Source organism: Haliotis asinina, chromosome 11 (genome assembly GCF_037392515.1).
Source record: "Haliotis asinina isolate JCU_RB_2024 chromosome 11, JCU_Hal_asi_v2, whole genome shotgun sequence".
In the NCBI taxonomy this organism is placed as follows: Eukaryota; Metazoa; Mollusca; class Gastropoda; order Lepetellida; family Haliotidae; genus Haliotis; species Haliotis asinina.
Genome location: NC_090290.1, coordinates 1,206,836 through 1,231,307, shown reverse-complemented (window position 1 = coordinate 1,231,307; position 24,472 = coordinate 1,206,836). Strand labels below are relative to the sequence as shown.

The following is a 24,472-nucleotide window of genomic DNA, read 5'->3' as shown; positions in this document are numbered from 1 at the left end:
GTGTCGGTGTGGCTAAAACGAGTGGGAGACACCTACAATAACCTGACTCTCCAGCAAACTGTGTCCGATAGTCTTGTCAGTTTTGTTACGAAACCCAATCAGGGGCATATATATATTCAAATTAACGATATTGCAATTGACACGTGCATGATTTTATTGGAAACCGACAAACTGTGAGTTTGTACGGTGCGTGCGCTGTTTTTATCATAGCTCTTATGTTAATCAGTTAAAATGAACAATATTCCATGTATTATGGGAGCAATCTGTTAATTTGCGACTCTGGGCCTGGCAAAAGCGTCAATGGCTTCATTGCAGTCGATGTAGAGATGCGATAACATACACCAACTTTGTCCGGGAGCCAGGCCCCGAAATCCCGCTAGCTGCCTCTATGCATGGGATTGCTGAAGACCCATTCTGACGCTTACGGTCAAGGGACATATATCGTCTAAACATTGGAATACGGTACTAAAGAATGTTTGTTATATAGAGGATGCTAAACGGTCTTCCGTGTAACACCATTGCATTAAACGAGTTAATGATTTGGTGTCAAACGAGCAAAAACGAGTTTGATACTAAGTCTTTCACGAGTTTAATAAAATGCAAGTTTGGTATTCTGTTTATTACTCTCCAACATGTTTTGACAGAGACTACGTCGAAATAGCCTACAGTGTGATGACTCTCAGCTGTCCGCGAGTCCGCGAGTCTACTACCATTTCGACAGCGCCATTAGCAATGTGACGTCATAACTGTGAAGCGTTATGACACCATACGTCTAGCGGCATGACACAAGTGTAATATTGCGCTAAAAATATTACATTGCAGTATCTTCCGCGGGCGAATAATAAACATCAGTTCGTTGTAAGACGTAGTTACTGAATTTATTTTCATATTAAAAATCACTGAGTTCCATTTACAGCTAAAGTATAACATGAGGCGGGTATACATGTACCTGGAATAGATTATCATGCGATGAAATAGTGATTTCACTGGGGAAAATATGTCATTTATGTGCTGATATAATGTATTCTGCAGTAAATATAAAGTAAACTACGCTTATAGCGAACTGACGGATGTGTCGAGCTGTCCTTTCTGTCCCGACCACCTGATGCACATTATAGTTGAAAATCGTATAACGAGCAACGCTTATAACGAACTACGGTTATAACCGAAGCTTACGGTGAATTACGGAAAGCAACGACGTCTGGCCATACCTGTGTTTCTTCCTTGTTCCACAGCAAATTTGGACATTCCTAGGTCGAACTCGCGACGACATAGAACAATAGAATGGCCCATGATAGACAGCTCAGATTGTGACATGAAACTAAATTCCGAGTATGGTTCACACAGCAGCCATCCAGTGTGTTTCATCGATAGGTTATTAATATGTACCTGTGAAGATACGAGTTCGAACTGGTCTTCAGCGACGCATGCTTGTCTTAAGAGGCGACTATCGGGAATCCGCTGGTCAACCTGCTGACCTGGTTGTCACGTCGCTGTTTGCTATCTCGCAGATCGATGCTGATGTTGATCACGGGATTGCCTGGTTCAATCTCGTTTATTTATTACTCGCCCGTGGAAGATACTGCAGTGTGATATTTTTGTCAGCATTACACTAGTGCAATAAGGCTACACGTATGACGTGATACTAGTTTACATTTATGACGTCACAATGCTAATAACACTGTCACAAAAGTTGAGAGCTGACAGTCATCACACTGTAGGCAATGTCACTGCAATATCTATCAATTTATGTTTAAGAGTAATAAACAGAATACAAAGTGAAATATCATTTTTATTAAACTCGCGAAAGATTTACTCGCTTTCGTTCGTTTGATATCAAATCATGAACTCGTTTCATAAAAATGGTATAACACGGAAGGTTATTTATGTAACAGGTGAAAAATACCGTATTTATGTTGGCATTGTTTTGAGTGTTTTGTTTTAATTATAAGTTGCAAAATATTAATTCCATAATGAGTTAGGAACCTCAGGAGCACCTATGGGGAGCCTCGTGTAAGGGTAGGTCACAGTTCATACCTTATATAGACTGCACTGATTGGCTTAAAGTTGATGAAGAACTCCTCACTGGCTGTAAGGTTATGCCCATGCGTTTTCATGCAAGGCAAGAGGTTCAGCATTGTCATTCTGGCTAACAACTCACATCAGAAGACACATGATTTGGTCCTTGAGGAAATGTAAGGTTAGTCTTATGTACTGTAAAGTATGTTATTAAGGATAAACATAACAAAAATATTTCATTTGGTTAATGGTGTTTTAAAGGCTGTGGAATGTTTGAGATAAAAGACTTTCCAGTAAGATGCTGTATTTGTGTAAACCAGTTTATATTGTATTTGAGATGTATTTTTGTAATACAGTTATGCACAGCATATATAGTGGTGCTGTTGTGTTTAGATGTACTGAGAAGGCGTCAGAGGAAAGCATCCGCCAATCAATTCAGCCCATAGGTTGTAATTATGTGCATTTTAATCGATATATCTATATCACTGGCCCCGTGTGCTTTTATTTCCTTAAATGGTTAATTGAACTAATTTCATGTTTATGTAATGTGTAAACATTATGCTGTATTGAATGTTACAGAATTGATCTCCCCCTCATATGGGATTTATTTACCTCTTCTGGCTACACGCAATAAAGAACTCTGTCAAGGTTAGCCGTTCTGTCGTCCGTGGGACTAGCCCGTTTACATTTAGTATCCTCGATCTACCATGTTTCTGAAATCTTACTGAGACCGGTGTTAAACAACACAAGTAAGAATAATGCTTTTATGACATTTAAGTTTTTATAACCTACGAGGGAGAACGTATGGGGGTTCATATTTTTCATACGATGCCTTAGGGGCGAAATATCACTTTGTCATGGTAACATGACGTCATGAACAATTCCATGACGCCATGGTTCTTCTGTGACGTTGTGTTCTACATGCGGCTTGGAGCCAAGCCTACTTTGACAGTAGATTTGGGTTTATTTTCCTCAATTTAACGACTTCGGGAATAAACAGCATATTATATTCGTGTCCATAACATACTATGTTTACGACACCAGTGCCTAAATGTCGGTATATCAGTCGCTGTCGCTAGGGAAATACCAACATTTAGATACTCGTGTCGTGAACATAGTATGACATGGGCACTCGTATAATATCCTGTATATCTTACCTCACACATAAATGTCGTTTTCTGATTGGAAAAGCGATCTTCCATTATTTTCAATGTACCGGTACCCCGTTGCCCATGGCAACTCATTCAGAACTTAGTGGTAGTACTTCTTTATCTCGAATAACCTTGAATCACGCATGATGCACGGAAATTACCGATGTGTTGCGAGTGCAAATCGATGGAGGAGAGGTAACTTCAGATTTGTTTTTCTTGTGTCGTCTGCAGAATCTAGCGATGACATTCCAATAAATAAGGTCATTTTGAGGTCGAGGTCGTGTGTTTCTGTCATATAGCCCAGAACTTTTGTAGATGGGATATTGTCCTGTTATCAAATTGTCGCCCTCAGCATGCAAAAAAGTATAGAATTGTTGCCTGAATATAAAATATGAAACAATATAAAACAATACCTCAAGTAACTCAACGCAACATTTAACGCTTTCAAAAAGCGACCATGCCACTTATTCTAGGTTTCCATATAGTCTCAAAAGCGGACGGATGAATTGCAATCTCACTCAAACCTAATAAACATATAATAACGATAAAGGGAAAGCCATGTGTGCGAGAAAGCATGGAGACTGCGCAGCACAGGTTAATGAATCAATAACTTTGTGGACACTTGTGCACGTGCCTCTCGTACACTTGGCTGTCCCTCTCTTGGCATTCGTCCCTCGTAGCAAATAGTATACTGTGTCAAAATTTTAATGATAGATTGTTAAACAGTTGGGGTTATTTTATGTAAGGACATAAACCATGCAAAAGTCTCAGAGTTTTTATAATGTTTCGATTATGATCAGCGTTTCACTGAATATTAGTTTTCGAGTAAGATTGCAATTCATCATTTTTGAGCCACACGGGCAATAACCTGCCATCTTGTAGATACACGATCTCGCATGCTGTGAAATGGAAACTCCACCGGAACATTGACTGCGGTCATCATATCGGTATGACGAGATGTTACTAAAGATAGATCTCTTGACACTTTGAGCAAACACCCTTGAAGACATACAATCATGAATGAAAGACAAAATTTGCAAACCAAGATTCCGCAGGAAAAACACAATGTTATGAACCTGGTAATTTGACGAGCACCTACCAACGAGCTGACATAAAAACCGCCTCTTCATTACCATCGATTTTCACAGCAAGCATGGAAGTTACAGAACATTAATTTTCACAAACGTCAGAGCGATTTATTAGAAATTTATTACCCCATTTCCATGGAAATAGTTCAAAAACCTTTAATTCATTACAAAACTTGTTATTGTGTTGTTTTTAACGGCCTAACTCATTGGTGGTTATCAGAATATTGATAAGGTAGCGATTGCTGCCAAATTACACTAGATTCATGTTCGTGCATGGGTAACTCTCCTCTGAAGTCTTCCAAACATGGCAAGATTGGATTGTTAATGGTATGTGTTTACAGATTCATGTTTACATAACACTCAACATTATAATGATTATCTCAACATTTTATAACCATTCTCGGTCTCTGAACGATCGGAATGTTCTGTCGTTTTTCTTCTTAAATATGACTTAAGAAATATTCCCTCTCAAATACATTTATGTTTTAGGGCTTGGAGGTTTGGTTGAGAATTCTCGACCAATACACATTGTATAATCATGAGAGATACACAAGCCTCCATTACCGACTATTGTCCGTTCGGCCGCGTCACTCAGCTGTAGAGCTTGTCCAATCACGCATCATGGGTGCCAGTCTTCATTCAGATGGAGTGACATGGACAACGTGTGTCGTGTTACAAACAGTAGACGAATGGTCACGAGGAAATAAGAAAAAACAACAACCTGAACCTATTACACTAGAACAGTAGAATGTTGGGCATTACGATTACCTTACAACACACACACGTGTACGCACAACCACCTTACAACACACACACGTGTACGCGCTGCATTGACTTTGTGTCCAGATTACCACATTGATGCCTTTTAAAAATTAAAAAGTGGCAAACTGCAATTATTCAAATCAGCGCGATATATTTTGACCAGTTGAAATATAAGTTTTCCATGTTGTTTGCTGGGTTTACGAAATAATGCCGGTACTTTCATCTTAGATATCAACGCGTTACAGAAATAGGTCATTCTCATCAGCTCCAGATTTTGAAAAAAACCCATTTCAATCTAGTTGCACGTGTAAGTAGCATTGAGAGGCAGAAAGATGCGCTAGGCTTTGATTATCTTGTGTGCTATTTTTTCTTGAAAGTTTAACAAAATCAGAGTAAATATTCCTCGTTAAAAGACAGTCTTGAGGTGTTGCTAGCTCTGCAACGTTTTGAAGAGTACTTTTGTTCGCATTTGTTTCTTACTCACTCATCACAATCCACCGACAAGGAACGAAAACCAACGCGTAATGCGCAGCTCTGTTGCAAACAATAACTGAACACAAATTAAACGACATATACAAGATAAATATGTGTGCAAAATAAAGGCCGATGTTGACACCCTTACAAGCAAAGCAAGTTAATTACAATAGTAAGTGCGAAAGTGGGATACAAGAATCAGGGTTCTGAAATTTTAGAACCAGTGAATCAATACATCAATGAATGAATGAATGTTCATCTCATCACACCTGACCATAGTAGGGAAATAGTGAAATCCAAGGAATGGGTGTGGCCACCAATGGCTTTAATGCAAACTAACTCAACAACCTTTCAAATTTGAAACTTTCTATAGTTAAAGCTGCGTATGTGTGTGTGTGCTACATGCTGCCGTGGTAGGTTTCTGTAGGATTATTCATAATTATTGCTCGTGTTATTGATCACTGGATTGTCTGGTCCCGACTTTACGACCGCCACCATATAGCTGGAAGTTTGCTGAGTGCGGCGTAAAACTAAACTCACTCACTCCCCCATACTTATCGTCTAACGCAATGCTTTAATGTCGCCCAATGTTTGCACAGTATAATGGCACCATGTTCAACAGGAGGCTATTATCATGGAACTTAACCTTTCCCTGGCGTCAGTGGGGAAAGTGGGTGTTTGTTCACAAATAAAATGGATTGTTAATTGATTTATTACACATAGTTCAACAATTCTGCACAGAAGGATGGAGACCGACTGTCATTCCTGCAGTTTAAGGCGGGTTTAGAGCACAATTACATTCAGAGATAAATAGAGAGTGCACAATCGCAAACCCTGAGGGACATACTGATGTTCTGAGCGTTGCTGAACTTACTTTCCACTTTGAACTGACACTAACGAAATCTGAAATTACTACCAAATAATTATTTCATTCAAATATAGACTTGTTTTTAATGTTATGATTTCTCGTGATATCTGTCAGATTTTTCTCATTTCTGACGAGTTTGCTGCTTATCAGTTGCTAGACTGTCGAACAGCGAAATTAAAACTGCCATCTTTGGAATCTCTGGCTATTTTTGTCAGAACACTATTACCACTGCTGATAAGTTAAATGTCACGTAATGTAGTTCTAAAGCGCTAACCACAATCATTTGTAAACTACAAAAGAAATTTTATCACCTGATGTTGTGGCTCACAAAGACGACACCATGACATATATGATAGAAATGTTTTTTATTGTACAAAATTTCACCAAGCACGAAACGGAATAAACAATGTCCGGTCTGGTCAGGGAATAAAGCACAAGACTCGTGGAGTCAAAATGAAATGTTACCCAACCACAGATCATTCGCAAGATGTGTCAAGTCAAGTTATGGAAATGTCCAAGCCTTTACTACCGTGTATTGCGATCCGTTGCATCGATACATGCTAAAACACGTCTCCTCGTGGATGACGTTAGTCGCCGGATGACGTCAGCAGCAATTCTGTGACACATATCCATGAGAACCTGTTGGAGCTGCTGTCGATTTTTTGGTGGAGGTTGCCGTTGTCTCTACAAACTGGCCTGAAGGGTTCGTCTCCGTGCCTCTGAGCAGTAAGATTTCCATGAAGAATGACAAGTTGTGTTTTATGATGACCAGAAATCCCACCAAACCTCAACTCCACCTCCACCAAAAGATTGCACCTTTGGACACACTTTGGTGCCAGTCGTTCCCCTCTACGTCTGTATACACGAACTCGTCCATCATTTCGGAACATAAGTCGTCGACTCTCGTCTGTAAACAAAACTGTCCCCCAATCACGTCCACTTCGAACCCACTGTAACCTGAGTTCACAGTGCTGACAGGTCAACGCCATTCCATGAAAGCGACGGTGAGTTCTGATGCCATATGGAGTCGTGCTACAGATCGTCTACTGATGGGCTGTCCAAGTCCGTTGCCGTAGTGAATCAGTTCCACGGGTGTATTGTCCGAATGCAGGCTGGTCTTCAGCCGGTCACTAGCTAGTGGACGGAGCGTCTGTCCGGGTTTGAGCCCTACTAAAATAAATCGCAGCGTTGCTTGCTATCCTGCCTTGTCTGTCATTAAACAGCGGTCGTTTCTGTGTCAGATTTGGGTGTCGTATATAGGAACGTGCATACAAGTTCATGTATACCTGCGTGTGTTCGTACGGGCGTCCGTATGTTACTCCGGACATATTTATTTAAGGTTATTTGAAAAAAATCGTGTTCCACCGAAAGCTGGAATAACATGATGACAGGGCACAAATCACACACGTAAATGCATTTGCAATGTCAACAGTTATTGTAAAATACACTTCTATGAAAACTGGGCGGATTCCATTAGCGTCGACGGCAATACATTGGAAACAGGCAGAAATCAGCGACGAAACCAGACTATTGACGAGGAGTACTGGATCAAATGACCCTGGTTTCATTGAATCACGCTCAAAAGGCGACCCAGACGATTGTTCACCCGAGGCGACCAGACTTTGACTTTTCCCCTCAAAACCAGACATGCAGGGTAACAAGAACCATCCTTTACAGTCTATGGGGATCGAACTAAACACCCTCCGCTTCCAAGCAGACTCCTCGTCCACCGAACTACGTTTTGAAGACTAGTACGGTTGTTTTGATTACTACGGGTTTGTATGAGAGAAAATTGTTGTAGCTGTCAGACAACTGTACATGTGGGTGGTTCTGTCAGGCTTGAATTTCTCCCGGGTCTGCTTGCAGACACAGCGTTGATGCTGGCTGTAGTTCATTTTAATTATTAAAATGTCATAAATAACACTATAACACTATCGCTGATGTGGCGGAAATGAAACGCAAAGAGACGTCCATCGCATAAACTATCAATAATTTGTTCGCTCATTGTTAACACAACACAAACAACCGCAGATAATGAGAGATACTGACAATGTTGAATTTGTTTATTCATGAAACATGAAATAGAAATGTTTTTATCTGGATTAAACGTTTGAGCTTTTATCCAGTCATTTCTATTACACTGTTGTTTCCTTCGTAATTCAATCCTCCATTGTTTTACTATGGAGGTGTTGGGGTACCCTAATGGTTTGAGCGTCTGCTCGACATGCTGAAAACCCGATTCCCATCAAAGGTACAATGTGTGAAACCCATTTCTTATGTCCCCCGCCGTAAAATTGATACAATATTGATAAAACAGTCATAAACCATGCTCACTCACTCACCCACTCTTACTGTGGACTTCCAGATGTCTACAGTAAACACCTCCAAGCCTAGTTTCATCCTTTCATCAGTAAGATTAAATAACGAAAAAATAGAACTGAAAACCGTACCAAATTCAAAAGGTCACCTTACCCGTGTCTGTTGTTCACACGCTGGTTTGTTCACCTGTCACTGAGTGAGTGAATATAGTTATACGGCACATTTTCCAGTATTTCAGCGATATGAGGGCGGTGCATACCTGAAATGGGCTTCACAAATTGCACAAATGTAGGAAACAGAACCAGGTTTCCAGCGAAAGCCTTTAACCACAAGGCTACCCCGTCGCTACCTCTGCCCTGAAGCTCTGAACCATGTACCACATTAATCAAACAAGTTACAATATATCTAGCATTGTGGACCATGACATCTTGCTTCAGAGATTGGAACAAACAGTTGGTACTGGCGACTCTGCACTGCAGTGGTTCAGATCGTACCTCACTGACAGATCGAGGGATCCAGATCACAAAAAGTGAACTGCGCTATGGTGTCCCACTGGGCTGTCCTTGGTCCTTTCCTTTTTAACATTTACATACTGCCTATTAAAAATATCATCCGACAACACAATGTCAACTTCCATGGATACGCAGACGACAACCAGTTGTATATAGGAACAAAACCTACCCAAGTAGTTGCTTCCAAGTTACAGCTTGACCATTTTTCAGTGATACAGGGCATGACAGCAAATGCAAACAGCACAGCACAACAAACTTTTAACAGTTCCAAATTCCCAGCTGTAACTCTTGAGATTAGTGGCAGTCATATCGAGCCAAGCAACGACGTGCGACACCTGGGAGTCAAGGTCGACAGAAACATGACGATGAAAAACCATGTTAAGTCACCATGCAGATCTGTCTTCATCCATCTATTTAAGATCAGCAAGTCCATGAAACATCGATCTTGACAACGACAGTCTGAGGACAGTTATCCAAGTCTGTGTCACATCATGTCTGACTATAGGAATGCCCTTCTCAATGCCACGAACATCAAACTTCTACAAGTACAGAACAGTGCTTCCTGGATACTAACTGGATAATTAATGGATGAAAGTAATAAATATTGATAAGTTAACACAAAATACCCGGATGTTTGAATGAGGTTTTATATTTACTTACAAACCTTTGCAAAACGTCTCTTGCTTTCGTATGCCAGTTTCCCTGTCACTTAGATAGAATGTATTTTACTGAAACATTATTTCATTTCATTTTTATGCTTTTCAAAATGTCTAGCTTTTTCCCACTACTTCATATATATGTCGTCATTTAGAAACTATAGTCTGGTTCATATTTATTGAGAATTTTTCTTCTTACTTTGAGCTATCCTAACACCTCAACTGATTCACTGATACTTAAAACTAAGTAATGGAATAAGGGAGGTAACTCATCTTGGCCTACTGAGTATAGTACAATTAGAGTTACCTCCCCTGAATTTGTAGCAGACGTCATTTTCCTCAGCACTGTCAACAATGTCTGCTGAAGATAAAAGAAGGTTGATTTTTGAGTTGTGTAATCAAGGAATTGATGATGTAAATACATTGGCACAGAGAACAGGAACTCCTCTTTCTACTGTGTATAGGATTAGGAAGAATTTTAAAGAGGGAAAGGATTTTGGGCACCAGAAAGGAGCAGGGAGACCCAGAAAATTGGACTTCTCAGATCGCGTCCGACTGGGAATTTTAGCGTCTAAAAAGCAAAGGGCAAGCATCTCCAACATCAGGTATGAAATGATAGAAAGGGAATCAACAGTTGTATCAAAATCTACAGTTAGAAGAAATTTGATTGATCTTGGATGGGAGAAAAAGACTGGAATTCCTTCTCCTCTCATGAAACAAGAACATAAAGACAGGCGTGTTGAGTGGTGTTTGGCACATGAAAACTTTGACTGGGAAAATGTGATTTTTACTGATGAAAGCTCAATATGGGTATATCCCAATAATGTGAAAATATGGACAGAGTCTGCGTCAGCACCGTTGTATCGACGACCTAAATACAGCCCAAAGTTTCATGTATGGGGAGGGATATCCTTATTAGGAACGACCCCGCTGTGTGTGTTTGAGGGAAATCTGACAAGTCAACGCTACACTAGCATATTAGATAATTTTCTCCTTCCAAGTGCACATGTGTTTTATGGAAATGACTGGATTTTGCAGCAAGATAATGATCCTAAACACACCGCAAAACATGCCAAGCAGTGGTTTCAGGAGAAAAATGTGACTGCATTACCATTTCCTGCATATAGTCCTGACTTAAATCCCATTGAGAACATTTGGGGGATGATGAAGGAATGTGTGAATCAAAAGGGGTTGACAAAAATTGTAGACATGAAGAGAGAAGTGGTCCGATACTGGGACAGCATAACTCACGAGACACTAACCTCTCTGATAGGAAGTATGCCTACCCGTCTTAGACTGTGCCGTGAAGCTCAAGGAGACTTGATAAAATATTAAATTGTTACCTACACAACATGAAAAGGTCAGTTCACTTTCACAATACATTCAATTTTATCTGATTTGTTCTCGTTTAATAATATGAAATGCTTTAGCTATTCTCAATAATTTTGAACCATACTGTATATGCTCCCTAAATAGCACCAATAGACGTTCGTATGTAGACCTATGGCGTTTGCGTGGTTTTAAGTATGAAATACAGTTCGCCCTTTACAATGTAATAAAGCACAATTTTGCAGTGAATTGTTACAGTTAAAGAACGAGGGCACATTGCAGCGTCACTGTGTGATTTTGAGTCGAACTGAGACATTTTTCCGCCGAAAAAATTGAACGTTTGATATATTAGTGAAGGATCTTAGAAGTAACGGCATCTCTTGCCTTTCCTTGCCGCCACAGAGTTGATCATTGTGGGAGTATCGTACCCATAACATCCGGGTCTTCAGCAACCCAGGCTTGTCTGGGATCGGGATCGGGTGGTCAGGCTCGCTGACTTGGTTGACACTTGTCATCATATGCCCACTACGTATAACGATGCTGAAGACTTTGATCACTGGATTGTCTAGTCCAGACTTGATGATTATATATTACAGACCATAGAGATGGAATATTTCTGAGTGCGTGGATAAAAAACAAACAAACAAGAAAAACATTCCGTCTTGTGATGACACGCTGTGTTAGTTTCGTTCAATTAAACCATAGATTTTTCCTATCGCGTTGATCAGCGAATGTACATCACAATATGTTTAATGCACATGCCATTGATTATGACGAAAAAAACAAGTAAGAGGATATTTATTCGATCGATGTCTCTTCAACCTTCATTTTCGCCATTATGAAGAGTTGTTTTCTTGTTAAGCGGTGAAGTCGGCAATATGAAAGCTACCTGAAGGCGTCTATAACTACACGAGTCGGGAATAGACAATCCAGTGGGCGACTGCATCTTCAAATACAATGACTTACCTACGGCTATTTGTTTGCTGTTTATTGCCGCACTATTCCAGATACATGTATATACTAGCCACATAAAGAAACTGTGCATTGGCAAAATATTATTCCAGTTGATAAGTACGATAGCAATGTCAAAGGTACATATACACTTTAATGACGAGATCATGAAACCATAACAAGTCCACAAGCGGGACAGGAGTCAAACGACCATGTCACAAGCTCAGTAACGGGTATGTCCACCATCGGCATTGAGAACAACAGTGCATCGACGACGCATAGAGCTTATCAAACGTGCAAGGAAGGGAAGGCTGATGGGATGTCCCGATTCTCTCAGGTTCTGTTGCAAGGCCAAGGACGTGATCTGGTGAATAAGGAAGACGGCGTAGACGTCAACCCATCTCTTCCCAAACATGCTCTATCGAGGAGAGCTGAATTTGCAGCCCAAGGCAGCATGTCAACGTTGTGGTGTTGCAAGAAATCCATAGCAACCTTTGCCATATGAGAGAGGGCATTGTCCTGTTGGAATGTTAACCCAGGGACATGACGTTACAGAAAAGAAATTGCCACAGGTCGAAGAATCTGATCTCTGTAGCCCACGCCAGTCAGGCTGCGCTGAACAATCACCAAAGGTGTTTAGGGGGCGTGCTGGTATTCCACCCCAAACCGTCACGGAACCACCACGAAAGCGATTCCTCTCAAAGACACAGGCCTGTGCAAAACGTCCCCCCATGCGTCTGTAGGCACGTTGACGTCCATCACTATGGGACGTGGACACATCTGTAAAAACAACATTTCTCCACCAAAACAAGGGTCTGTGGACATGATTTCGGCAACATATTCGGCGACCTTGTCGATAACGTTGTGTCAGGATAGATCGTATGACGGGACGTCGTGGTCTGATCCAGTGATGACGTAACTGTCGTGGAACTGTGTTGGGGTGAATACGGCGAAGTCCTGGGATGGTCAGAGTAGCCCTCACTGCAGTCTGAAACCTGTGACGAAGATGGATCACCCTTATCCATCTGTCCTGTCTTGGTTTTGTTACACGTGAACGTCCAGAACATGGCCGATCGATGACGTCATTTGTGTTTGCTAGCGTCTCAGTAGTGCAGAAATGGTGTTCCGGTGGCAGTGGATAAGTGAAGCCATTCCCCCACGGACCATCCTAATGGCCTCATGACGTTGTGCAGACGTTTGCTTTTGCATGCTATGCGTTTCAATAGGCGTTTACTTTTTTTAACTTTGATCGCTTGGGCCGGGGCTGAGCATTCCAAAGTGACAGTATTGTGTGGTATTCATTTGCTCTGTTTCTCATTCCCGGAATGCACGTGCAACAACGTATTGCACGTCTCAAGGACGAAACCGCTGACGTCACGGAAATTGGCACGTGCATGCATGCTGGATACATGTATCTAATCCTTATGTGTCTACACAGGGTTGATAAATTTAGATTTTAAATTTTTGTATGCACAGTTTCCTTATGTGCGTAGTGCATATGTGGGCGTTCTGTAAATGGACCAGACAATCCAGTGATCGACGGCATGACCATCAATCTACGCTACTGACATACGACGATATACGTCAACCAAGTCAGTGAACCTGACTAACGGGATCATTTCATCGTATCCCAACAACCTATATCGATGCTCGTGATGTTTATCACTGGATTGTCTGGTCCATTATTTTCAGACCGTTGCCATATAGCTGGAATGTTGCTGAGAATATTACTGAATTAAGAATTCATTTCTAATAATTTACACTAACGTAAATGTCATACAGGTTCCTTGTCACGAGATATCATACTGAGTATTTTGATTTTGTCAACGTTGTATTCTTGCACGATCACAGTTATGAAACAAAATGATTAACGGGGAATTCAAGTCATCGAAGCTGTCAGTTCCAATGCTGACAGGCCTTAAATAGAGTTTGGAACTTCTTGGAACGTGTGGGGTGGTGTAACCTTGTAGTGAAAGCATTCGCTCGTCACGCCGAGGACCACCACCCCCATCCCAGCATCGATTCGACGCAACACAGACTACAGATGACCTTCCCAGAACACCTATTCTTGTCAACCCCTTTACCTTTCCAAAATGGAATGATACTATCAGTCTTTGCAGCCAATGAAATGGCTTCACTTCAATCTGTGTTTAATCTGACCCTGTTGGTATTTCTTATAATTACTGTTGAAAATTATATGTATCATGTATACTTTTTACTTGACTCGCGTTACTTTTAAGTGTAAATTCAACTAATTACATGGGCTATTGTTGTGGAAAAGTAAAAGTATACACATATAACGAGTTACACGATACATCGTTTTTACTCAGTAGCAATTGAAACAGAAGGTTATTGTGATGTATAATAGTTTGAACTATACCATGTGTATTGTCTTGATTTGTATGGGAAGAGGGACATGTTTGCTAGACAACAATCTTGATATGTTGTTTCACACAGACACTGACTAAAGAAACTTGTTCGTTATTTATATGTTTTTCGAGGCCTAAATGTACGGGGCCAGTCATTGGTTATGTCTGTTTAGTTTTGACGAGCTGCACGCAGTGATATCTTGCTCTGACGACCAGGCAATCTCCAGCGTGCGTTATTTCAATGGCGATGTTCGATGTCCCATCGTCAAGACGTGGCGTAGTGACTTGACCTTGAAACTCCTTAAAAAAGAATGCCAATTTCCGAAAGTAATTCCGAAAGTTTTTTTTCACAGCCAGACAGTGCATGTTCTTTGCTGTACAGTTTCAACTGGAAGGTGACTTCTCATGCGTTGAAGTGATGCTTTTTTTAATCCTTGTAAGACATCTCATCAAAATCAACATTTCACCTTGTCTGGGATGGAATTGTGTAAACTCCTGGCATATCATCAACAAACCCCCTCGAAGGGAGGTGTGCGCGCGTTTGTGTGTGTCCCTGGGGGTAGGATGCGTGCACCTGCGTATGTGCGCGCGTGCATGCGTGCGTGTGTGAGAGAGAACGTGCATGCGTGAGTGTGTGTTTTTTGTTGGCAACAATCCAACAGGTCAAACTGGTCTTATAGGGACAGTGGCTTCAATGAACATGGCCGTCTGAGTTTACTGTCTGTGTGGGTGTGATACAACTGCTGATGAGATTTTAAACAGGTCACTGAGGTTGTTTGCGGGGGCTTTCTCCGAGAAGACATTTCCCGAATAGTAGAGGAATACGCGTTCCTGAATCTTCTCCCAGCTAGGAAGTACAGGTAGAAGTTAACGGCGTGGCTAGTGTCGGCGATGTTTGTGGTCAAGACGTCGAGGAAATATTTTCTCGCTTCACCTATGGAACAACTAGATGGATTCCAGTACGCATATGCGGCCGTGAACGCACATCTTGGAAACGACAGAAGTACAAACACTGTCGCCACAATCACCAGCATCGTTGTGATCTGTGCATCCAGTCTCCTTATGACAACAGTGGCCGAGTGGTTCTCTGACAGAGTCCGTCGATTGTTGGCCGACCTTTTGACGGAGACGATGATGAGGATGTTGCAGATGAAGAGACAGGAAGCCGGCAGGATGGCGTACACGAAGGACCCGACATAGAACCAGGCCTTAAAGGATGAACCTTCTAATGTCAGTGTGCATGTGTATCCTTCATAGTGAATGACGGTCCACAACAGATGCAGGTGGATGAGGCACAGCAACACAAATACACAAGAAATAAGTAGCAGACCTTTCCTCACGGTCCACTTGACCGCCATCTTGAACGGGTACCTCACTGCCACGAATCTCTCTATTGCCAGGGTAGTAAGTATCCAGTTAGCGTACGTGGAAAAGACAAGTCCCAAGAAAAACAATCCTCGGCAACTTCTGTCGTCCATGGCAAATCTCTTGTTCTGGGATTGGTTCTCCACGAGTTTCAGAAGAATGGCGATGTTGTCCACCATTGCCAGCAAACCGACGTAGAACAACGACGTTGTCAGACGTCGCTGACACATTCTGGTGACCACAATAACGCTGATGATGTTGCCAGGGAAACCAAATGCGAACACTGACCAAATATAGAAACGTTTTATCACAGAGGCAGCTGTTACAAGATTGTCGTACTCGCCAGAGGTCGCGATGACTGGACAGGCGGAGACATTGACCCATTCTACAGATACGTTATATTTTAAGTCCATCCTATGTCTTGGATAATTTGACGTGTTGATCACAAATTCGACATCCTGAAATTTACAAACAACCATGAAATCACAGTGAATTCGATACGCTAGATTATGTTCTGATTGTTTGTCAATAAAGAATGTCGGTCTCTCTCTCTCCCTTTCACCGTCTGTGGGAATAACGTAATCTAGTGGCACTGTTTCGTTCTCTCTATCTCTCGCTCTCCTTTCATGCTCAGTGATGTCATACTCTCCCTCCCTCTCTCTCTCTCCCTTTCACCGTCTCTGGGAATAACGTAATCTAGTGGCACTGTTTCGTTCTCTCTATCTATCTCTCTCCTTTCATGCTCAGTGATGTCATACTCTCTCTCCCTCCCTCTCTCTCTCTCTCTCTCTCTCTCTCTCTCTTTCACTCATTCGGTAACGGAGTGTACAAAACACTGGCTTGTCAGGAGAGATAGGTATAATTCTGTTTCAACGCACGTAGGACCTCCGGGGGATGGGGGGGGGGGGGGGGGGGGGGGGTGACAATACACACTGATGAAGCGATCACACTATCCAACAAAAATCCAGTGAAGCCTCATGGACGAGCGTACTGGCAAACAGGGAGTAGGAAAGAAATTACTGTTAGGTCATTCGAGAGCCATCCAGATACAGGTTTGTTGTGTGTTGTTTAACGCCGAACTCAGCAACATTTAAACTATTTAACGGCGGCCTGTAAATGGTGGATCAGACAATCAACTGATCCACCCCATTTGCATCGATCTACACAATGGGATGCGATGGCATACGACAGCCCAATCCCGTTAGTCCCTTGTCAAAATGGGTTGCTGAAACCAGTTCCACTCCAGATCTCTACATGTATCTAGGTGCAGATATAACGGGGACCTGATGTAATGTTCTGTGTGAGTGTAGTTCTACGCTGCTGTTAGCAATATTCCAGCAATATCAAGACGGGGGATACCAGAAATGATCCTCACTCTTTGTACACATGCTAGGAATCGAACCCGGTCTCGGTGGACGAGCAAACGTTAACCAAGCTACTCCAGCGCACCGGTGAGAGAGTCGCGTTCTAACAAAATACTTTCGTAAATATTATTTTTTAAAAAGCAGTATTTCAGTTAGACATTTTGTGAGACATACCGGTGCGGTAAAAATAAACAAAAAATGATATTAGAGGTAATCCCTGATTCGAACCCAATGCCACAGATAATGTATTATTACATACCCTACAGAGTGGACTGTTATATGGGCAACCTGCCCCTTGAAATGTCAGCATCATAATTCTTGCACCAAAGTCAGAATGGCATAGATTGTATATTTTGACATGATTCTTTAATGTGGAAACTGTGCAGCATTACAAATAGTCATCAAGATGGAGAGTAATAAAAACACTGGAACATATAGCATTCAAGAAATTATACACCCATGTTTGAAGTAATTGTTTGATCCACATTCTAGAAACAAGGCATATCAACACCTTCTTTACAGACGAAACCAAGGGCGAATTCGACTCCATCGGAATAAATCTAACATCTGTAATGTTTAATGGTTGGTCACAATGGAAGCTGGCATTGTTGTTCCATGATGAGGTATGTGATACGATAATAGTAACTGATACGGTATCATAGCTGTATATGAAACACATCCATAGCATGTACATATTTTCAGGTTAGGTTAAGTTAGGTTGGCGCGGTTTCACGTAAAGGCTTGTAACGACCGATCTAGATAAAACATTGATGAAATTGTCTCATGGCATGTGCACCTGGATGCAAATGCACTAGTCGTTGCTGTTTAATGCTAGAAAAACCTTTTACACGTAATGATGAAATTGGTCAAGCCATTAATGATGGAACCATGAGGTTGTTGATGGTAATTGTTCCAGAGGTGAGTTGGTGTGTTTCCATCACACAATACTGCAACTACATCACGAAGTATGTGTGCGTGCGTGCGTGCGTGTGTGTGTGTTTAACCCATGGTTACATCGACAAAAGGTTTATAGTCGAGAATTTCCCTATGGACACGAAGTCGATCCGCGGTAAGCTTTGATGTTGAAGGTGTTGTTTTAACACTTTCAACCACGTAGATAGTGAATTTCACAGTGATTAACCTATTTTCATTCAAGGATATATAAGGAACGGACACACGATAGATTGCATTCAATTGCAAATGCAGAGTTAAATCATAGATTTCTTCATAGTGGAAGATGTCAATGTCTTAGTGGATGTATGAACCCAGTGAAGGGAAATTAGCTATCCCGGATGTGCACAGAAACGACGTGTAACTCCACTGTGTCAACTGTCAAAGACATCGGGATGGTGAAAGGTGACCACACCCATCGCCATGTCCAAGTACACATAACCACCTTGTCAATACCTTACATCAATATGTCACTAAGAAAAACATTAAAGTATAAACAGGTATGTCACAGTCAGATTGTGAAATCGGTCATTTCGTGCAGTGACTGAACATTTCAGCCATTTCGTGAAGTCACTAAGAGGGTCAGACATTTCGCATCATTTGTGTAACAACAATCGACATACTTCAGTCATTTCATGGAGCTTCACTTAATAGCTTCATCTAAAAAACTGGATGACAATTTCAACATCACTTACTGTCACTAACAGTTAAAACTAGTGAGGCAGCAGCGATAGTTACACTTCCGCGTGGATTTGAAGCATTTACACCTGTTAGTTCGACACATGCTGTGTCCAGAGCAGCCAAAACCTGACAAACCCCGTCCACATCATTCCATTAAATATCTTTTTCGCGAAAGGACTTATTTCACAATGTGGCTGGAACAGATATATCAGATCAAAACAACGTACATTACTATGTTTTGCATATCGTTGAATGTATTTTGTTAACAATTCTAACAATATCTATACAGCAGTAGAGTGGTCTAAAGTAGATACGGAGTCCTAGCAAAAAGAGGTAATAAATCATCTTTTCAGATAAACCAGAGAGTGTGCAAAAGCCGCATCTCACCTACTTCATACTGGATGATTTTGTATACGAAATAAAATGAACGAACAAAGTAATTTTTTCCTATTGCCTGTGCTCTCCACCGCATAATCCGAATTATCGCGGTGTGAAAACACTGGATTATTTCCTTGTCTGTTTTAATCCACCGTTAACTGGTTCGAGGTCAAATGCATTGGACGTCGACCTTTTTTCGTAACTGAACCGTGACATTTCAACCAAGTTTCGATGTCCTGCGCAGATATCCAACAAAATTACCATGATCTGCTTCAAAACGAATATGCCAAATTATTAACCACATTATTTCCTGGCTGCACATGCTAGTCGCATCACATAATAACACTGACTACACAGAACCTACCATGAAAAACAGTATGACGAAACCAACGACTGGGCTTCGACGAGGTTTATTATTCATAAAGTCAGCAAAACAAGTGGAATCTTGTTTTCCCCAAACTGAAAAATGAACTAAACATTTTAGAAAATAACTAGTAAAACACTGAAAATGTTACAACACTGAGACGCCTGGAGGGTGGTATTGCGTCATATCAAAGATAAATCTTCTAATGAGAAAACTTAAGTTCATTCACCGTAGTATTTTATTGAAAATTATTAAGGTATTTATTAGACACATATAGTATACATTTTGAACATACAAACATTTGTGAGTTTCGGGGAGGTTGTACCCAAAACTTGAGTGGAATATTAAACCAACTCCAACAAGCAGCCACTCGTTTGTCTTGCAATGCTTTCATGAAACATCGACATTAAGAAACATTTCCCGAGAGACGTTAATTATCACAGTTCAGAAGAAAACTTAACACGTGGTAATTTATTGGAATATTTTTTTTTTAAATTTACACTATCATATTCTTACGGTTAAGAATTTATCGTTACAAACGGTTTAAGAAATCCCCTTGTGAACCAGTACAACAGAACAAAGACAAGTCATAAACGTTCAAATAGTATTATTATGCAACGAGAGCAAGGTATACAAAGTCAATTTCACAATACAGATTTCAAATACAATATAAGTGAGACAAAATCTAAGGCAATGGGTCACAAAATATATTTAGTAGCAAACTCACCAAAGTCTTGGTGTGAGAGAGAATCAGCTATGCAGAATGTAAACACAGCGATCGGTCTGACAGCGGATAATGTAGGTCAGGTGTTGACGGGTTTTGATGATCAAGCGTTGGCAGTAATGTATCCTCCAGTTAATATGAATGAGTGTCGCCCTCAACACGGCAACCAGCTTTTATATATATACTAAGTCATTTCCCGAAAGTTCTGGCAATTACGAACATCGTCAACACAGTAGAATGCCCTCGAAAAGGTCTCCCGGAAGTAAACATATAGAAAACTAGGAGCAGATAAATTCCGGAAAATCAGAATGCTAAAAGTGTTGACCATTACAACGAATGTGACCCATCATAATTATTATAAAAACCACTAAATGTTGTGAACCAATAACAATTATTACTTAATTAATAGCAAAATATACAGAAAATACACACTCGTAACAATATATCAAACACTGCGTTTCTGACCGTGTGGGAGCAGATGTATATCATATAATGTAAAATACGACAGACAACTTCAGAAGTTCAGAACTTCAGATTCTGAATATACGTGTATGTTATTTTCTGTTACTGAAATCAGCCAAGCCAAGAATGTAAAGGCGTCTCCATTTAAAGACGATTTGAGAACAGACACATAGACAACTGCATCATACATGTCATATGGTTTCCTCACAATTAACACCAAACATACACAAATAAAGACCTGGTAACATTGTTAAAAGGGTGATGGGAAGCCTAGTCAGTATAGTGTACATGTTTGAATTAAATAAGTGTAAAAACACCAATTCAATCCTATGTCTGTATTGGCATCTGATGTGTAGGAATGCACAACACGTGCGCGCGACCATATATATCCTCGTACATGTGGGAAAAAACATGATTTATTGTTTGCGATCGGGCTTTTTTCTGGTATCCATGAGTAATAAACTATCGATTAACAGTTATTTATAAAAACACATGCATTGAGTTACGTCAAATTATAACATGGGACGAGGTTTGCAGAATATGGATGGATGGAATTATGTTTGAATATTTCATGTGTGATGTCATCAGGGGTGTCAGTGTTTGCTGACACTATCGGACACTGGTCTACTGTCATCTGCCGTCAGCTTGTTTGTATGTTGTTTAATGCCGCCTTCAGCAGTATACCAGATGTGTAGAGACACTCTATAAATAAACGAGTCTGGACCAGACAAACCAGTGTTCAACATTATGAGCATTGAGGTTGGTGGGGTAGAATAGAGATTATAGAATTTTCTCGTCACACCCATGTTGGATTCCCTCACATGTATATTGAATGACATCCTTTTCCCGCAGTCATATTAATGGAATATCGATCGATGAAACTGGGAAGTGATGACATGTGTCAACCAAGTCAGCGAGTCTGTCCACAGATCCCTCTTACGACAAGCATGGATAACTGAAAACCATCAAGTCATCTAGGGTTCATTCAACTGGAATAACATTATTATTAGACCCGATAAGTAGCAGAAACTATGTCCTGAGCCAGATGACCCACGGGGTGCTGCTATTCTAACGTTGAGAGGTCTACTACACATGTGTACAGCCATGGCTTATGGCAACCTTTCAAGCTCCTCTAACCTCGTTTGTGTACTACGGAATCTCGTGTCAGTTCGCCTCAAGCGTTTCCCCAATGAAACCCACTAAGCTGAATCCGTTAACTGCAGTATGATTTTGCATGATTCACTTATATCATTAGCGGTGTTCACATATAGGACATGTATCCTTGACGCTTGGCAGTGGATAGTGTGACCGAGGGGAGTGACGTCAACATGCACACTGGAACAGGTTAGCACTGTAGCACAAGTATTCCCTCTCTCCACTCTCTCTCTCTCTCCCTCTCTCTCTCACCCTCTCTCTCCTCTCTCTCCCTCTCTCTCATTCTCTCTCCCTTACCCTCTCTCTCTCTCCTCTCTCTCTCCTCTCTCTATCTCTCCGCTCTCTCTCTCCTCTCCCTCCCTCCCTCTCCCTCTCTCTCATTGTCTCTCCCTCAGCCTCTCTCTCTCTCCTCTCTCTATCTCTCCGCGCTCTCTCTCTCTCTATCTCTCTCTCTCTCTCTCCCTCCCTCAACACAATACGACAATAAAGATGTCAACCATTTGAATGTTCATGTTAACATTCATAAACACATTTCAACTTCTCCCGCACTTGTAGCGTTTGAGATTTCCAGTGGAACAAACAGGGGTTAAAGTTTATGTTTCCATCAGCTTCTATTGTTGTTTTCTTAAATGATCCATTTAACTGTGTTTACGATTGAGATTTTAGTTTTAGTTTAATATTTCAAAAATAACTGAAAAAAGACCAAAACATAACCATAAGTTACCAAACCGATTTCATGACCAGATAAACGCCTGCACAAGTTAAACTGTACTCAGTTTGAGTATTCTGTAAAAAGTTTACTTGCCTTTAAATGTCAACCGAAACTTAACAAACGATGTTTACATATTATGTTGCCTTCCCTTCTAAATTGTCTTCAACCACTCTCGTTTATAATGATACAATACATAATTATATATACAGTATATACATACATGAAGTTTTGGAATTGTGCATATATCATTGACGATAAATATAAATATGATACATACTAGATGTAGCATACAATTTATATCCAAGCCAAATGATCCACATGCACGTTGTCTATCCTACCCTGTACACACATATACCACAACACGGATGTAAATGAAGTCCAGAATTAAAAATGCTATTATTACTTACTTTTATCAGACTTGGGCGTGAACCGATTCCGTGGTCAAGTACACGTTTGGATGTCAAAAAACATGAGTGGTGTAGAAGATACCTGAATTATCTCAAGCCAGTCTGCAACACAACCCACGCGAGACGAGCGGACTCTGTGCAGTGTGTGACTTTAATGAGAATGTAGCAAGGACGATCTCCGTCAAACTGGCCCAGTCACTGTCCTATAGAGCTGAAATCTATTGATCCTAGGGTAGGAATATTGTCAATATCGGCGTGTATGATTTTCCTTAGAAGAAAAAAAGAGTCAATACAGATCTTACATAAGATCAATTTAAGTTGGTTTAGTAAGACGTTATACATGATTGGGCGTGAGGGGAGTTTTTGTTTCAGTTTTACTGAAGCACCTAATGTCAGATATGATTATGTCTGGTTGTTTTTATTGTGGTTTGACAGATATGACAGTGTGTGTGTGTGTGTGTACGTTAAAGACGCGTCTGTGTCTGTGTGTGTGTGTGTGTGTCTGTGTGTGTGTGTGTGTGTGTGTGTGTGTGTGTGTGTGTGTGTGTGCGCGTGTGTGTGTCTGAGTGTTTACATTGTCTACTCGGCTGCCCTACCGCTCCTCTGTCTAGACTACCTGTGTTTAATGTCCGTCTCTGTGTGTGTGTGTGTGTGTGTGTGTGTGTGCGTGCGTGTGTGTGTCTGAGTGTTTACATTGTCTACTCGGCTGCCCTACCGCTCCTCTGTCTAGACTACCGGTGTTTAATGTCCGTCTGGTGTGACGGCACCGGGAATCGAACCGTCAACCTCGCATTCTCTCCACTCGACCACGAACAAGGTCTGAACGTGTGCACAATGTTCTAAATTTGAACTAAAAGGTCAAAAGTGCTTAAGACCGTTAGAGAACCGGATGAGAAAACAACCACCACAGCAATATGATATAATTAACAAATGTATTAAAATATGTGAAGTCAATCACTGCAAGGTACCACTATGGCAATAGAGTTTCAATGCCATATCATACAAGAACAGTGATAACGAGATTATTGCAAATAAACATTGTGATGGTAATAGTATCGCAGCAGCCGCTGTGCATAAGCAATGCAACTTCACGGAGGGGGAGGATGTGTGTTCAAAGCGTTCGTTCCTAACACCGTACACCCGGGTTAAGATTCCAAACATGTGCACAGTGTATCAAGCCCATTTCGGGTGTGCAACGGGTGCTTGGGTAGCCTAGTGATTACAGCGTTTGCTTGGATCCGGGTTCGATTGCTAACGTAAGTAAAGGTTGTTTCTTGAGTGAGTGAATTTGAATTGTGTGGATTGTGTTTTACGTCGCCTTTAGCAATGTTCCAGCACTATCACGTCTTCCACGTGACCAGGCTACCCAACATAGGCTACCCAACATAGGCTACCCAACATAGGCTACCCA

The 24,472-nt window shown here is 41.1% G+C and overlaps 1 protein-coding gene across 1 annotated transcript; it reads right to left on the bottom strand.

The window, feature by feature from the left end:
* Positions 1–15,172: 15,172 nt before the first annotated feature.
* Positions 15,173–16,276, bottom strand: LOC137256412 (probable G-protein coupled receptor 139). Its single transcript, XM_067794255.1, has one exon. The coding sequence runs from the start codon at positions 16,274–16,276 to the stop codon at positions 15,173–15,175; it is 1,104 nt and encodes a 367-aa protein (XP_067650356.1).
* Positions 16,277–24,472: the final 8,196 nt, after the last annotated feature.